At 62.4% G+C, this 17417-nt stretch overlaps 1 protein-coding gene across 5 annotated transcripts; it reads right to left on the reverse strand.

Moving 5' to 3' along the window:
* Positions 1-800: 800 nt before the first annotated feature.
* FARSA (phenylalanyl-tRNA synthetase subunit alpha) lies at positions 801-12368 on the reverse strand. 5 transcript variants are annotated; one of them, XM_050925101.1, is made up of 14 exons: positions 12213-12368; positions 10012-10149; positions 9540-9638; positions 9036-9154; positions 8324-8416; positions 6911-7039; positions 6263-6378; positions 5814-5898; positions 5229-5328; positions 4906-5074; positions 3535-3612; positions 2440-2554; positions 1349-1454; positions 801-1059 (listed from the first exon to the last, which is right to left on the reverse strand). In XM_050925101.1, exons 1-13 carry the CDS (start codon positions 12342-12344, stop codon positions 1349-1351), a joined length of 1479 nt encoding a protein of 492 aa, XP_050781058.1. In that variant the 5' UTR covers positions 12345-12368; the 3' UTR covers positions 801-1059. The 5 variants fall into 5 exon arrangements, with proteins under 5 accessions (XP_050781058.1, XP_050781054.1, XP_050781057.1 ...); XM_050925097.1 differs by having other exon boundaries at positions 12177-12368; XM_050925100.1 differs by having other exon boundaries at positions 801-1023; positions 1329-1454; positions 12177-12368.
* Positions 12369-17417: the final 5049 nt, after the last annotated feature.

The following is a 17417-nucleotide window of genomic DNA, read 5'->3' on the forward strand; positions in this document are numbered from 1 at the left end:
CCCCCACTCCCGACCCGCAGCCCCTGCTAGCCCAGCCCTGGCCCCTCCAGCTCTGCCGGTGCCCCTCACTCCCGACCCGCAGCCCCTGCTAGCCCAGCCCTGGCCCCTCCAGCTCTGCCGGTGCCCCTCACTCCTGACCCACAGCCCCTGCTAGCCCAGCCCTGGCCCCACCCCCCCAAGATCTGCTGGTTCCCCTCACTCCCAACCTGCAGCCCCTGTTCTCTCAGCCTTGCCCCCCACCCCCAGCTCTGCTGGTGCCCCTCACTCCCGACCCACAGCCCCTGCTCTCCCAGCCCTGTCCCACCCCCAACCCCCCGGCTCTGCCAGTGCCCCTCACTCCCGACCCGCAGCCCCTGCTAGCCCAGCCCTGGGGCTGAGGTGGAGATTTCACTCCAATTCCTCCCCATCCAGGCCCTGCAGAGGAAGGGGCCATGGGGCTCCCCCCAGCTCTGTGCTCACCCCACCCTCCTTTGAACAAAGGCCCCAGCACACACACCCCGAACATGCTGCCCCGCCTTTGCAGCTGGAGGGCAGGCCCTGCCCCCATCATGTGGGGGGCAGTCACCTCATGTACAAACAGGGCTGGGAGGGAGAGCACCCAGGCCCCTGCACTAACCCCTACACCCCACTGCCCACCCACAGCCAGGGGAGAACTTGGCATCCTGACTCCCACCCCCACCAGGCCCCCCGAGCCAGGAACAGGACCCAGGAGTCCTTCCCCCCAAGCCAGCCGCAAGGAGCGCGCTCCATGGGGAAGTGGCCCTGCACCCGCCCCATTCCAAACAGAGCCGAGGCGCCAGCCCAGACACCAGCCCTTTATTGGCGCACCACAGGCTGCAGGCGCCGGCCTGGGCCGCTCCGCCGTGTCCCCCCCCGCTGAACGGAAGGGGGCCGGGGGTGCCCCACCAGCCGTCTGCCCAGGAAGGGGGGCAGCCCCAGCCCAGTGCAGAGGGGGAGCCCCCGGAGTGGACACTAATAGCTATGGGGTGGGGCTGGGTCGGGGGCCTGCGCCTACGCAGCCAGGTGGCAAAGCGGGCCGGGGGCAGAGCGGGCCGGCGCCTACGCGTCCAGGCGGCAGAGCGGGCCGGGGGCCGGCGCCTACGCGTCCAGGCGGCAGAGGGGGCCGGGGGCCGGCGCCTACGCGTCCAGGCGGCAGAGGGGGCCGGGGGCCGGCGCCTACGCGTCCAGGCGGCAGAGGGGGCCGGGGGCCGGCGCCTACGCGTCCAGGCGGCAGAGGGGGCCGGGGGCAGAGCGGGCCGGGGGCCGGCACCTACACGTCCAGGCGGCAGAGGGGGCCGGGGGCCGGCGCCTACGCGTCCAGGCGGCAGAGCGGGCCGGGGGCCGGCGCCTACGCGTCCAGGCGGCAGAGGGGGCCATCGTACACCATCTGCAGGTTCACCTTGTGCCCAACCAGCTCCCGGATGTTGTTGATGCCGTATTTGATCATGGTGGGGCTGGAGGAGAAGGCAGGTGTTAGGGGGGTGCGGCCCTGCTGCTCACCCCCCATAAGGGACCCTCCGCTGGGCAGCCGAGGGCACTGGCTGAGCATATCCCCAACCCCAGGAGAGGTGGGATCCCTCGCCCAAGCTCTGCCGGTGCCCCTCAGTCCCATCCCACAGCCCCGGGCTCCCGCCCCCCAGGTCTGCCAGTGCCCCTCAGTCCCGCCCTGCTGCCCCCTGCTAGCCAAGCCCTGGGCTCCCGCCCCCCAGCTCTGCCAGTGCACCTCAGTCCTGCCTCGCAGCCCCTCAGTCCCGTCCCACAGCCCTGGGCTCCCGCCCCCCAGCTCTGCCAGTGCCCCTCAGTCCCTGCTAGCCCAGCCCTGGGCTCCCGCCCCCCAGCTCTGCCAGTGCCCCTCAGTCCCTGCTAGCCCAGCCCTGGGCTCCCGCCCCTCAGCTCTGCCAGTGCCCCTCAGTCCTGACCCTCAGACCCCTGCTAGCCCAGCCCTGGGCTCCTGCCCCCCAGCTCTACCAGTGCCTCTCTGTCCCGGCTAGCCCAGCCCTAGGCTCCCGCCCCCCAGCTCTGCCAGTGCCCCATAGTCCTGCCCTGCAGCCCGCTAGCCCAGACCTGGGCTCCTGCCCCCCAGCTCTACCAGTGCCCCTCACTCCCCATCCAGAGATCTAGGGAGTTGCTGGCTGGGCCCCAGAGCTCCACCCGGGCTGTGCAGACGCCCCCGCCCCGCAGGTGCAGGATTACAGGGGGATTAGCACACGTCGTTACTGTCTACAGGCAGAGCCGGGCCCCACGTGGCCACAGGGAGAAGTTGGGAGCTGCCCGGCAGCCGCGGCACACGCTGGGGGTCTCCATCCCCTTCCCAGCATGGCCAGCCCTATGCCCCCCACATCAGCAGGAGCTGCAAGGGGCCCTGACTGCTCCCACTGCCCCCTCAAAGCCGCCCGTGAGCGCACACATGCCCACCCCCTCCCCCCGCATCCTCCTCACCGCTCGAGAGAGAGGCCCCAGGCGATGACCGACACGCCCTCCGGCAGCCCCATCGGCAGCAGCATCTCCGGGCGGAAGATCCCCGAATTACCCACCTCCACCCACTTCTGGAGCCCTGCAACGGGAAGGGAGATGGCAGCTCAGTCAGTCCCGGCTGGGCCCCGCAAGGAGGGCGATGGAGCCAGGGGAGAGACACTCCCAGGCCGCTCGGTTAGTCCTAGCCAACCCCCCCCAGCAGGGCGATGGAGCAGGGGGAGAGACACTCCCGGGCCGCTCGGTTAGTCCTGGCCGAACCCCCCCAGCAGGGCGATGGAGCCGGGGGAGAGACACTCCCGGGCCGCTCGGTTAGTCCTGGCCGAACCCCCCCAGCAGGGCGATGGAGCCGGGGGAGAGACGCTCCCGGGCCACTCGGTTAGTCCTGGCCGAACCCCCCCAGCAGGGCGATGGAGCCGGGGGAGAGACGCTCCCGGGCCACTCGGTTAGTCCTGGCTGAGCCCCCCGAGCAGGGCGATGGAGCCGGGGGAGAGATGCTCCCGGGCCGCTCGGTTAGTCCCAGCTGGGCCCCCGGAGCAGGGAGATGGAGCCGGGGGAGACGCTCCCAGGCATCTGGAGAAGCGACTGGAGCAGATGGTTCTGTTCTGAGTGGGATCCAAGGCCCTGCCATGGGGCCTGAGCTGCTGGCCCAGCCCCCACCCCAAACCCTGACCCTTTTGTCCCTGTGGGATTGGATGTGGGGGGCTGAGCCTGGGAATCCTGGGGCTGGCTGCTGCCGCTGGGCCAGGTACGGATGTGCAGGGCGCGTCTGTGGAGAGCAGGAGCCCCCCCAGCTGACCACGGGCCTCCTGCCGCCCAGGGCTGGTTTGTGCGGCTCAGGATCAGGGCGGGGGCCGGAGACGCTGCAGCCGGCACCACGGCTCGGCCTGGCAGGGGGCCGGAGACGCTGCAGCCGGCACCACGGCTCGGCCTGGCTGGGGGCCGGAGACGCTGCAGCCGGCACCACGGCTCGGCCTGGCTGGGGGGCTCATGCCACCCCACCTGCAGCTCCCTCCCCCGAGAAGGGGCTGATCCGGCTGCGAGGGGCTGGAGCCCCCTCACCTCGGTGGTAGCTGAACACCTCCATGCTGGGCTCCGTGTAGGGGTTGTAGGCCGGCTTGAAACGCAGCTGGCTGATCCCTGCCGAGAGACGGGCCAGTGAGCCTGTGGCCTGCCGTGCCCCCCACAGCCCCCCGCATGCCCTGCCCAGGCACTGCCCGGGTCCCCCACAGCCACCCCACAGTCTCGCCGGGCCCCCTCCTCCCTGTACCCCACACCCCACGGCCTCGCTGGATCCCCTGCAGCCACCCCACAGCCTCGCCGGGCCCCCTCCTCCCTGTACCCCACACGCCATGGCCTCGCTGGATCCCCTGCAGCCACCCCACAGCCTCGCCGGGCCCCCTCCTCCCTGTACCCCACACCCCACGGCCTCGTTGGATCCCCTGCAACCACCCCACAGCCTCGCCAGGCCCCCCGCATACCCTGCCCGGGTCCCCCACAGCCACCCCACAGTCTCGCCAGGCCCCCTTCTCCCTGTACCCCACACCCCACGGCCTCGCCGGGCCCCCCGCAGCCACCCCACAGCCTCGCAGGGCCCCCCGCAGCCACCCCACAGCCTCACCGGGCCCCCTCCTCCCTATACCCCACACCCTCGCCGGATCCCCCGTAGCCACCCCACAGCCTCGCCAGGCCCCCTCCTCCCTGTACCGCACACCCCACGGCCTCGCCAGATCCCCTGCAGCCACCCCACAGCCTCGCCAGGCCCCCCACATACCCTGCCCGGGCCCCCCGCAGCCACCCCACGGCCTCGCCAGGCCCCCTCCTCCCTGTACCCACCAGCCTCACCGGACCCCTGAAGCCACCCACATGCCCTTCTGGGCCCCCCGCAGTCACCCCACGGCCTCATCAGGCCCCCTCCTCCCTGCACCCCACCGGGCCCCCCGCAGCCACCCACATGCCCTGCTGAGCCCCCCGCAGCCACCCCACGGCCTCATCAGGCCCCCTCCTCCCTGCACCCCACCAGGCCCCCCGCAGCCACCCACATGCCCTGCCCGGGCCCCCTCTCCCTGCACCCCATGGTCTGCCTGGGCCCCCCCCGCAGCCACCCCACAGCCTCACCGGGCCCCTCCTCCCTGCACCCCACACCCTCGCCAGGCCCCATCCTCCCTGCACCCACCCCACAGCCTGCCAGACCCCATGTCCCCTACTACATCCCCCCCGCCTGGCCCCCTGCCAGGACCCTCCTCTGGTGCCTACTGGTGGCATAAGCTCAGCCCTGGGTTGGGCTTTGCCCAGGGCCTTCGCTGGCAGCAGGCACCGCTGAGTGCCCCCAAACGCCAGCCCCAGCCCCCTACCAGGGACCCCCATCCTGCCAGCTCCTCGGGGAGCCCAGCTTTCCCACCCGCCCGCACACGGAGCTCTGGCCCCCCGTACCCAGCTTGGAGAAGAACTCCCTGAGGGTGCCCATGAGGTCCCCCAGCGTCAGGCCGCAGTCGGCCACCATCCCCTCGATCTGGTGGAACTCGGCCAGGTGGGTGGCGTCCAGCGTCTCATTCCGGAAGACCCGGTCAATGGAGAAATACTTGGCTGGGGTGAACTTCTCCTGGGGGGGCAGGGAAGAGAAGTGTCAGTCACAGCCCCAGCCCACCCCCCGCCCACTGCAGCATGGGATCCCGGCCCCTTGAGCCCCAGCCACTGCGGGCAGCAGAGCTCTGCCCCCCAGCCGGGGGACGGGGGGGAGCCGTGGCACCTCCCACCTGCTGGGCCAGCCGGTAGAGCATGCGGGCGCTGACGGCTGTGGTGTGCGTCCGCAGGATGTTCTTCCGCGCCTCCTCCAGCTTCCAGTCGTATTTGTACCTGGGGGGTGAGAGCCGGGACACGCTGGACATGGGCAGGGAGAGCCCCCCCCGGCACCAGGCTGCAGGGCACACATCGCTGGGGCAGGGGAGGGCGGAACGTTCCCCCCCCCCCACAGTCCCCCCAGTGCAGGCGAGCTCCCAGCTGAACTTTGTGAATCCAGGTGCCGAAGGGTTAAGCGGTACCCAAGGGACAGAGGCAGGTGCCACAAGCAGCCAAGGGGGGGCGGGGGGAGCCTGCCCCCCTAAACCAGGCACCCCACCCAGCCTGGGCTGGATCAGAGCCAGTGTCCCCTAGAGAAGAAAGGCCCCGTGTCCCATTTCCCACCCCCACCCCGAGATCAGCCAGTCGCTGCAGCCCTGGGGCCAGTTCGGAGCCAGCGCCCGTAAGTGCGGAAAGGCCCCATGTCCCATTTCCCACCCCCACCCCGAGATCAGCCTGTTCTTCTGGGCTCCAATGCCAGCCGGCCAGCGGGGGACGCTCACCCCTGGGAGCCGTAGCCTCCTTGCGAGTGGATCTTCTTCACTCTCTTCAGGTAGTCCATGGGGAAGTCCGTGGCTTCGGCAGGATCTGGGGGAATCCAGGAAGTGCAAAGGGGGCTGGAGCCACCAGGGGACCAGGGATGCTAGATGGTCTGGGAGGGGGCTCAAGGGGCAGCAGAGGTGGCGAGTGGGGCTAATGTGGGTGCAAGATGCTGCACCCTCCCCCCAGCTAGATACCCCCCATCTAGCCGCAGGGCTGGGTGAGCGTCCGGCCCCTCACTGCCCCCAGCCTGGGGGGGTTGGGACTCCGTGAACTTCCCACAGCGCCTCTGCGACAAGGAGCCCTGGCGGAGACCCTGCGAGCTCGCACAGGAGCCAGCCCCGGGGTGCAGGCGGCGCCCCACAGGGCTGTGGATGGGCCTGCTGGCAGCAGGGGCTGGCGGATGACTGACCCTGCAGGAAGAAGGTGTCGTGCTGGTCACGGGCCGGGTGCTGCTGCGGCTGGAAGAGGGCGTCGAAGTTCCAGAAGGAGCTCTCGATGAAGTTATTGGTGGGCATTTCTGTGAAACTGAGCGAGACCCGGGACCAGTGAGCACCCCCCGCTCCGGAGAGCGCAGGGCACTGTGCGGGCACTGCCACCCACGGGCAGGGGCACGAGGCCCCTGGATGGTGAGAGGAGACGTCACAAGAGGAGCCCACAGCAGCTTCCACGCACACCCACCCCCTGGGGGGCAGCACCACTGGCCACAGAGATGGGAGTGACTTGCCCAAAGCTACCCAGCAAAGGAACAGCTGAGCCAGGACTCGCTCTGACCCCTACACCCCCTCCCCTCCCTGAGCCATGGGGAGAACCCAGGAGTCCTGGCTCGCAACACTGGAGATCATGCTGAAGGGAACAGTCCCGGGCTGGGCTGGCTGGCACCTAGCAGGTGCTGTCTCCCTGCCCCTCCCGAAGAAGAGGGCTGGCACCAGCTGTGCAGACCCTGGCTGGTACCCACCACTGCAGGACACGTTCTGCATTCTGCACCGCTGCCCCCCCGGGCAGATGCCCCATGCGTATCGCCAGGGTAGGGACTGAAGGGGCACACGCGGCTACTCACCCCATCTCGAGGAAGATCTGTCTGAACTGCGTGCGGACCTTGAGCAGCGGGTGGAGGTGCCCGCTCTCTGGCATGATCCCCAGCGCCTCAAAGTTGTACGCCTTGAACTTCAGGTCACGCCACGAGCCGCTGTGGACGAATGGGGGGGAAGGTCACAGGGGGCAAGCCCTGGGGAACCGACTAAGCGAATAACAGGCCTTGTACAGCACCTTCCACCCAACGTGCCGCTGAAATGCAGCCACCTCTGGGGTGGAGGGCAGCAGCCAGCCAGCACGCAACAGTGGGGACAAGAGGACCCAGCCCACAGCCAACGTCCATGCAGGGCTTGTCTGAAAGACCCACCAGGCTGAGCCACATGGACTTTGTACATCTACCAGTGAGGGGAGGGGGGCCCAGGGGGATTTGAACCCACAGCAAACATGGAGGAAGAGCCCAGAGAATGGGGCCAAGTCGACATTTCAGCCGTAGCTGGAAGCGGGGAAAGAGGAAGCAGTGGGAGCTGCCAGGGCAGGAGGGAAGCCAACTGTCCCAGCTGACGCTGGAGAATCGGGTGTCATCAGCTTCACACTCCCACCCCCGCCATGACCAGTCAGCAAGCAGAGAGCAACCCCAGCTGCTTCCTGAGCCAACAGCCCCCACCCCCTCGCCAAGGGGGGACACGAGCTCTGCCCGAGGCACTGTACCCCCCACACCCACCTGCTCAGCCGCCCCATGGCCGCCTAGCCGTCAGAACCCCCACCCCATGGGCCCTGTGGTACCGGCACTCCAAGCTGCTTGGGTGACACTAGCATCCCCTCACCTCCTCGCCCCCTGCCCGCCCTGGAGCGACTCTAGTGTCTAGACATTGGGGAAGAGCGGAGGCTGCCAGGAAGTCGAGAGCTTTGAGTTCAAAAGTTGTGGTCGTGGCTTGTTAAGGTTGCAGTCTTGGTGAGGTCGGTTCCAACACCATAAAACCCCACATTCCACCCCCAGCCAAACCTGTACAAAAGCAGGTTTTTTGAGTGGCGTTGTGATCCCACATGCCAAGACAAAATGCTACTTGTATCTGGCCTGAAGGGGAGGCTGGGCCAAACCTGGGTCTGTGGATTGCGACCTGCCACGTGGGGCCACACCACCCCTCAACTGTGCGGCAGCCATAAAAAACCCCTTCACAGTTCCTGCAACAATCTCGCAGCTCCCGCTGTTCTTACAGCCTCGTGCAAGGCCTTTTACCCAGCGTGCGAGCCCACTGGGGGCGCCCCCGCCTGCCATCACAGAAGCCGCAGAGCCCTGCCAGGGCTGGGAGGCCCTGGCCGTCTGCAGAGGGATTCCCAAGGGCTACGTTCATGGGTGCGCTGCGGCAGCTCCGCCATGTTCCTACTGCAGCACGGAGGGCAAGGCCGCTGGCTCTGAGGCAGGCAGCGTGCGCCTCACCTGGCGAGCATCTCTGGAGTGAGGTCCGTCTCCTGCTTGGTGACCGTGGTGCTGAAGGCGCTGCCTTTCCGGATCCAGTAGGTCTTGATGTTCCTGTACCCAAGAAGGGGAGAGGAGAGGTGACCCCAGCGGGAAGCCTAGTGCCGAAGATCGTCGCTTGGGACTGGGGGAAGAACACAGCAGAGCCAGGCAGCCCATTTGCCTAACGAACCACATCGGGCCCGTGGGACTTCTACTGGCCTTTAAAGTGGTGGCCCAGTTCATCTAGCCGACAGATCCCAGCGTGGCCCATTCCGTCTTCGCCCAAGCCACCCTGCACGCTGAGCGCTGTAGCCTGAGCGGGCTGCACCCACGCCAGCTGCTACAATCCACGAGCCAGGACACAGCCGGCCCTTGGCAGGACTGGACGTCCCGGCTGGGGGCCCAGCACCAGGCTGGCTAAGCAGCACAGCCTGGGGGGAGGTGGGGGGCTGTCAGACACGGCGAGCTGCCCCACCACCACAGGACAGAGAAACAGACCCACCAGCTGCTGCCCTCTGGTGGGGAGAGGGGAATGTGCACCCCACAGGGACAACCAGACCCATGCCTACTCCCTGAGCACAGGGGAGCCCCAGCACCTCACATTACTGCTGGGGAGAATCCCTGACTCCCATCCATGCTGCAGCAGCAGAGGGATCCAAGCCAGGGGACGGGGCGAGGGGGCTCAGCTCACACTTCCATCAGGAGTTTCCGCTTCTTCAGTTCATTCCTGTCTTTCTCCTCCAGGCTCTCAGCCTCTCCCCGCTGCACCAGCTGCAGCTTCTCCCGCACTGAGTCCTGCACGCTCTCCACCTGGGGGCCAGGAGGGCAGCAGTGAGCACCCGCCAGAGGCGCACAGCTGGGTGTGAGGACAGCCCTGGGCGTGGGAGCATTCCCCTTGCCCTGCTGGGGATGGGGAAGCAGCCTTCGCAGGTGCCCAAGGCAGCCTGGCCCAGTGGCTCGAGCTGTGCCAGCACTGTGCCATTGCTACTGGCAGAGGGTGGAATAACCTTGTACATTTCCATAGTGCCTTTCCGCCCGGGGTCCAACCGCCCGCCCGGGGCTCACCGCTCAGCCTGCGAGAGCTAAAGGGTCTCTGCTCGGCCCAGGAGGGGAGATTCAAAGGGGGATTTGGGGCCCAGGTGGGCCCAGCTTGGAAATCTCCCTTTGGACGAAAGCCCCGTCACGGAACACTCACAGCCCGGAAGACGCGTGGACCCCCGTCCGCGTTCTTGTCCAGCCGCACCCACTTGTTGGACATGGCCTTGCTGAACCCCACTTTCCCACTCGGCAGTTTCTGCAAGGAGACACAAGGGAGATTTCAGATCCAGGCGGAGTAGAAGAGAAACACCCCCAGGGAAAGGGGGGACAAGCAGGAATTCTGCCCCGCCCCTCCCAGGACTCGGAACTGTTTACAGACACTTGGTCAAGCATCACAATGACCCTCATGGGGAAGGCCAGAGAGTCATCCCAATTTTATAATGAGACCCAGGTTTCCTGACGCCCAGCCCCCACCCGCTCCAGTCTGTAGCCCCACTTCACTCCCAGAGCCAGGAAGAGAACCCAGGAGTCCTGCCTCTCAGGCTGCAGAACGTAGAAGAACAGCTAAGTTCTGGCAGGAGATGAGACACTGAAGAGGTGAGGCCTGGGGGATGGGAAGTCAGCCTCACCATCAGCTCGCTCTGGGGCAGCCCTTCGGCAGGGATGCTGTCAAAGACACGCGCCTCGTGGCTTCCCTCCTGGACAATCTCCTTCCCCTCGGGCGTCAGCTCCCAGCGTTTAGAGGATCGCTGCTCAGCCTCGATGACCTGAGGGGAGCACACAGGGGAGCTGTGAAGTACGGGGACCATCACACTGGATCAGACCCAAGGCCCAGTATCCTGTCTGACAGTGTTCAGTACCAAGGGCTTCAGAGGAAGTCACGAGAGCCACAGAGCAGGCAGGGAGGGGTAATTTGCCTCCATGAAGGTCTCCTCCTGTTCCCTCCTAGATTGATTAGGCAGCATGAGGTGTTTTTATCCCTTCTGGGACTCTTATTTTGGCATCAGCAATCGCCCTTCAGGATATTTCTGCTATTGCGCTTTGAATCTTGCTGAGCTCTTGACCACAGCAACATCCTGCAGCAGGGAGTTCCACAGATTATGTATTTATCAAGTGAAAAGTCTGCGGGACTTGCTGCCACCAGACATCGTTGAGACCAACAGAGCAAGCTTAAAAAGACAGTGAGTGATTACAGGGATACCATGGATACACCAACAGCCACAGCTTGGCCTACTCCAGGCCAGCCGGGACCTGGCACAACTCCATGGCTGTTCAAGAAGGGCAGGGTGAGAAGTGCAAAGAGGTCCTGCAAGGATCAAAGAGATACTAGGAATGACTAGGACAGGGACAAGGAGGATGGTTTGGGGGGAGAGGATCAAGGAGGGATTTCAGAGGCAGTGGGTGTGTGGAGGGGTATCAGGGTAAAGAGAGATACAGTAACACCTCACTTAAAGTTATTCTGTTTCGTTGTTATGTTGATCAGTTAGGGAACATGCTCGTTTAAAGTTGTGCAACGCTCCCTTCTATCCTTTGGCAGCCGCCTGCTTTGTCCACTGCTAGCAGGAAGAGCAGCCGGTTGCAGCTCACTGGTGGGGGCTTGTAACCAGGCTAGATCAGCAGCCCCCCCATCAGCTCCCCGATCCCCTAAATTCCCTGTGCTGCAGCCACCCAGCAGGCTAGCAATTGGCAGTTCAGCTGTCCCTCCCCCGACTGCCATGTGCTGCTCCTGCCCTCTGCCTTGGAGCTGCTCCCAGAGACTCCTGCTTGCTGTGCAGGGGGGGGGAAGGGGGGCTAATGTCAGGATGTGTCCCTCCCCCCTGCTTACCCCTTCTCCATATAGAGCATGGAGGGGACACGGACTGTACTGTCTCCGCTCCCTTGTGTGAGAGGCTCCATTAACAATGTGTTAACCCTTGAGGGCTTGGCCAAGCGCAAGTTTATCATTGAGCAGCCAGGAATTTCCTGGGAAATATCCCACCCTCTGACTCCACCATCTCAATCAAGCTTCACAAGCATCATAGCTGTGAACAGTATTAAGTTGTTTGTTTAAAACGTATCCTGTGTGTATAGCTATATAATATATAGGTTTTTGTCTGCTGAAAAAAATTTCCCTGGAACCTAACCCCCTTATTTACATTAATTCTTACAGGGAAACTGGATTCACTTAACATTGTTTCGCTCAGAGTCACATTTCTCAGGAACAGAACTACAGCGTTAAGTGAGGAGTTAGTTCCTGTACAGGAGAAGGGACCTCTTCTAATGGGGGAGTGGGGTGGAGAGAAGCTGGTGTCCTAAGGCCACCTCAGCGTGGCCCTCCCCACCCCCATTCCCCTTTCCCTATGAGCCGCCCCACCCCCCCTTGCCCTGCCCATCTGTCTGCCTCTCCTCAGACTCGACAGTACCCCAGGGACCCCCACCTCCCCCAGGGACCCCCACCTCCCCCAGGGACCCCCTCCCCCACTGCCCCTCCCCTCGGGGACCCCCTCCCCCACTGCCCCTCCCCCCGGGGACCCCCACCTCCCCCACTGCCCCTCCCCCCGGGGACCCCCACCTCCCCCCGGGGACCCCCACCTCCCCCAGGGACCCCCTCCCCCACTGCCCCTCCCACCTCCCCCGGGGACCCCCTCCTCCCCCAGGGACCCCCCTCCCCCACTGCCCCTCCCCCCGGGGACCCCCACCTCCCCCGGGGACCCCCTCCCCCCCCGGCCCCTCCCCTCGGGGACCCCCACCTCCCCCGGGACCCCCTCCCCAGGGAACCCCACTTCCACCTGAGACCCCCTCCCCCAGGCCCTACCTCCCCCAGCGCCTGCAGGCTCTTCACGGCCCCCACCAGCTGCTGGTGCTCCAGGCCCAGCGCCGCGGCCGCCTCCAGGCTGCCCAGGCCGCCGCCCCCCGCCCGCTCCAGCCGCTGCAGCAGCAGCTCAGCCAGCGCGGGCCCGTCGGTCGCCATGGCGGGCGACATCCCTGCCGGAGGGGGCGGGGCGGGGAAAACCGGCTGACCTCTACCCCGGAAGTGGTCGCGAAAAAACACACCCACTTCCGGGAGGTTACCGCGCGGTGGCCGCCATGTTTAGAGTGGCACATAAGGGCCGGGCCAACTCGGGCGCCATATTGGGCGTGGCAGGAATCGACCGACGGGGGACGGACGCCATGCTGAGTGTGGCAATAAGAGTGACCGTGAGGGCTGCTCGGTGGCTGCCATGTTGACTGTGGCATACAAGGGAGCCTGCTAAAGCCCCATCTCTGTCAGGTGCCATCTTGGGTGTGGCTACACGGGAAGGAGGCAAATCCCAGGCGCCACCTTGCGAGGAGCATGAAGAAAAGCGGCTCTCTGGCCGCCATCTTGGGTGTGGCAGCGCCCCTCTCATGAGGCCCCATCCCCAGCTGTGGGGCGGGTGTGGGGCCTGGAGAGGGAAGACAGGGCAGGCTTGTGCAGGTGGGTACATTGAGGATGATGTCATGAGGGGCTTGGTTACCACAGCAACAGGTGTCTGTGACATCAGGTGAGTGCATGATGAGGCATTTGGTTACCATGGTGATGGCCCCATCCCGCCCACCTGGGCAGCTGTGTCATGGTGTGAGGATGGCATGAGGTGCTTGGTTACCATGACAACATGTACATCACACTTTCTGAGGCGCCAGGCTATGCTGTGAGGACGCACTCCATTGCCATGGCGATGGGCCCAAGTTACACGCCAAGGCACCTGGTTACCATGGCGATGGGCACAGGCTAGTCACCTTGGTTGTTGCCCGAGGATATTACGGCACAGCTGCCATGGGTGGATGTTGTTGTGTATCTGGGCTGAGACTCCTCCCCTTTCTGCTGTGCAACTCGGCCCGGTGCTCTCCAGCCCAGAGGTGGCTGCATTCCAGCCGCACTGCGTGTGCACCAAGTGTGCGAAACATCCGCTGCTACTGAAACCGGAGGGCTGCTTATTCACGTGTGCCAACACGGGGAGCGCAGTGTTGTGAACTCCAAGCATCCAAAAATCATGAGTCAGGCCTTGAAAATCATGAGATCGGCTTTAAATCATCTTTTTTTTTTTAAATTCATTTTGGGTTCTGTTCCATTGCCTTCTCATGTCTGAGCCTTTTGGCCGCACTCAGGTTACATTTTCAAGCTTTTCTCCACAACTCCAAGGTCAAGAAACTCTTTTTCAACGAAAGCTGCAGTTCTCCTGTAATCCCATGACTCTGGGAGCTGGTGCTTTAAGACAAACTCCAAAGATCATGAGACTTGTGATAAAATCACGTAAAACGGCAACCCAGACACGATGATGAACAGCAGTTTCTATCTATAGGCAGCCCTAGAAATTGTCAGGACAATGATGGGTGTTGGATCATGATGGAAACAAAATCTGTTTGTTAAATGCCAGGCAGGGGGTATGCCAGACCCTCCCGTCTGCACCGTCGCAGGTGGAAACCACAGCTGGGCAGCGGGCAGCAATGCAGTGTAGGCTCCATGGAAGTTTAATCCACCTGGGGCCTCCTGGTAGGTGTAATTAGAACTTCCAGCGGGCTAAACACAGCTTGTTTGCTTATGGGTGATGCTAGCTAATGAGTTGCAGCAATAGAAAGTGAATTCAGGTGCAACCTAGCCATTGGCAGGGCAAGATTCACTGCCCCCTACCGAGGTGCCCCTGCCCTATCCCAGAGGGAAGAGAGCTCACTCGCTCGCCACTGCCAACCCGGGAGCCTGTTTGTGCCAAATAGACTGCTTTTTTGGGTGTTGCAGGCACCTGTCCCACTAGCAATTTGTCTGAGCCCCAGCAAAGTTGTATCGCATGGTGGGGGCACCAGATGGAAACGGGCTCTGAGCGCTACTGGGCTGGATCTGTGCAAGGCTCAGAATCCCTTTCCCCTAAGCCTGGGGTTCTCCAGCAGGGGGTCATGACAGGTGCTGTGGAGATGCTGTGACCTCCTTGCCCTTCCCATAGTGAGCACGAGGGGTGTGTGGGAATGGTCCCATTATGGGAAAGTTTGGGAATACCTCCCCTAAACCATACAGACCCCGAAAAAAAACCCTCCAGTCGTTTCACGGAGCTCTTGATATCACAATGGAGACATATCAACAGTGCTGCTAGAGATGAAACCAAACAGTGTGTCCTCTCCGGGACCCCTTGGGGGCTGACAGTGGCTGACAGTGGAGACTTCCCCTAAACCCTGCAGTGATGTGTGGGGGGAAGTCTCCCCAAAGGAAAGGTGGGAGGAGCCTCATCACTCAGAGGACACTTAAAGCTAGGAACAGGCAAGAATAGCCTGCAAGGGGACAGGAATCTGGGTGCAGGATCTAATGAGCCTTTCCATCCCTTGTTAGTGGAGCAGCTGACCCCATCAGAGGACTCTGGATCTCAAGAGCTCATCACATGACATCTAAACTCATTTGAGATGCCGGCTGCTTATTCTGTCTCCTTCCTAAACATGTCTCCCTGGATTTGGGAGTTGGGTGCTGTCATAAACATACAGCTAAGGGTAGCATAAAATCCCTCTTTACCCTGTAAAGGGTTAATTCCTCTTTTACCTGTAACGGGTTAAGAAGCTTAGATAACCTGGGGGCACCTGACCAAAAGGACCAATAAGGGAGAAGGTACTTTCAAATATGTGGGGGAAAGTTTTTTTGTCTGTGTCTCTTGGAGCTAGCCAAGAAAGCAGGCAGGGAAATTCCATCTTCTTAAGTATATCTGAACTAAGCATCTAGTCTTGCAGAAATAGTAAGTAATAGCAGAAAAGAAATGTGTTAATTATATTTTGTTTTAGCTTGTGAATTTTCCCTGTGCTTAGAGGGAAGCTTATCCCTGTTTTTGTAACTTTAAGGTTTTGCCTAGAGGCAATAAGAACCTTTGTTCTTGAGTCTTTGCTTATTCTGTAAAGCACTTACCATCCTGATTTTACAGAGGTGATTCTTTGACCTTTTCTTTAAATTCTTCTTTTAAGAACCTGCTTGATTGTTCATTGTTCTTAAGATCCAGGGTTTGGGTCTGTGTTCACCTGTTAGCAATTGGTGAGGATATTCTTCTCAAGCCTCCCCAGGAAAGGGAGTGTAGGGGCTTGGGGAGCTATTTGGGGAAAGTAGGGCTCCAGGTGGCCCTCCCTAAATGTTTGTTTCAATCACTTGCTGGTGGCAGCGATACTAAGACTAGAAAGGAATTTATGCCTTGGGGAAGTTTTTAACCTAAGCTGGTAAAAAGAAGCTTTGGGGTCTTTTGTGCAGGTCCCCACATCTGTACCCCACAGTTGTGAGGTGTGAGATGCTAAGGGCTCCCCTTGTCTGATCCCTAATCACTCAGTGGAGACAAAGCCATCAGCCCCCAGGTGGGCCTGGGAAGTCAACTGCGACTGACAGTCGGTCTGTGATGTTCTGTTCTGCAGGGTCCTGGGGGCAGGAGGGGGGTGGCTGTGGAGGAGCGAGTGGGCAGTTCCCATGGCTCAGCTTCGCCCCTTCCAGCTGCTCAGAGGTTTCAAGGAGAATCTCAGGAGCAGCCTCCCCCAGTTCTGAATGAATGGAAGAGACTGTAAAGGGCACCCAGGCATATTTGAGAAATGAGGCCCTGCCCCCTGGTGGTCAGCACTGCTGCTGCGGTGTTGTCCCAAGCGTCAGGGCGTTAATGGGCACCCTGGTAATGAGGTCCCACCTGCCAAGGAGTCCCCATCCTACACACTTGCAGTTTCATTTGGCTCCAGGTGTTGCCATCCGGTATTTCCAGATACTCTGGTAACCAGATTTAAAATGGGAGTGTGAGCTCTCTCCGAGGAAGGGAGGCTACAGGTTAGAGCAGGGTTCCTGGGTTCTGTCCCCGGCACTGGGGGGAGAGTGGGCCCTAATGGATTAGAGAATGGTGGAGCAGGGAGCCAGGACTCCTGGGTTCAGTCCATGGCTCTGGGAAGAGAACGGTGTCTAGAGGGTTAGAGCAGGGGTACTGGGACCCAGGACTCCTGGGTTCTGTTCCCAGGTTTGGGAGGGGAATGGGGTCTAGTGATAGGAACAGGGAGTCAGGACTCCTGGGTTCTACCCTGGCTGTGGGAGGAGAGTGGTGTCCAGTGGTTAGAGCAGCGTGCTGGGAGCCAGGAGTGATAGGAACAGGGAGTCAGGACTCCTGGGTTCAGTCCATGGCTCTGGGAAGAGAACGGTGTCTAGAGGGTTAGAGCAGGGGTACTGGGACCCAGGACTCCTGGGTTCTGTTCCCAGGTTTGGGAGGGGAATGGGGTCTAGTGATAGGAACAGGGAGTCAGGACTCCTGGGTTCTGTTCCAAACTCTGTGAGTGAAAGGGTGGTGCAATGTGTGGTTCTAGTGTGGGATTTGGAGGCCTGGGTTCAAATCTCTGCTCTCTCCCAGGCTTGGGTGGGCACTTCTCTCTGGCCCACATCCCTGAAGGTGGCTGGGCTCCTGACTTCCACTGAAATTGGTCTAATGGTCCCCTGCCCTTCCCCTCCTCTCGTTCCACTGATTTTGGGGGAAGTTAGGAGCCTAAACGCCTTTGAGGATTAAAGGGGCACAATGGGCTAATTACAGCCGGGGAGGTGCTTTTGTTTGGGTTGCCACCAGGGTGTGGGGCTGGGGCAGGTGGGCTGGATTCACTTAGTGCAGCTCTAGCGGGCGGGCTGGACAGTGACGGCTGCTGGGAAGGCGGCTTTGAGCCTTAGGTGGCAAAGCAGGACCAGCTGCTAGCAGATGTTCTGTTCTCCTGGAGCTACATACATGTACAGGTCAGCAGGTGAACCAGTAGCCCTCTCCCAGGGCTGGGACCAGAGCCAGGAATCCTCCGTTCCAGACTCCAGCTTATCCCCTTGGCTCCTTTTAGAGCTGGGAGTAGCACCTGACTCCTAGTCCCCTCCTGGAGCTGGGAATTGAACCCAGGAGTCCTGATTCCTAGCTTCTCCCCTCACCCCCACAGCTGGGAATAAAACCGTGTCCCGACTCCCATTTCCCTTCCCCCTGCTCTGACTGCTACTCCCCACTCCTTCCCAAGGACCAGAGACCCGGAGTTCATCAAGTGAGCTTCTGCTCAGACCACCAGCCACCCCCTCTCCCTGGAT

Source organism: Gopherus flavomarginatus, chromosome 16, assembly GCF_025201925.1.
Source record: "Gopherus flavomarginatus isolate rGopFla2 chromosome 16, rGopFla2.mat.asm, whole genome shotgun sequence".
NCBI classification, from domain to species: domain Eukaryota; kingdom Metazoa; phylum Chordata; order Testudines; family Testudinidae; genus Gopherus; species Gopherus flavomarginatus.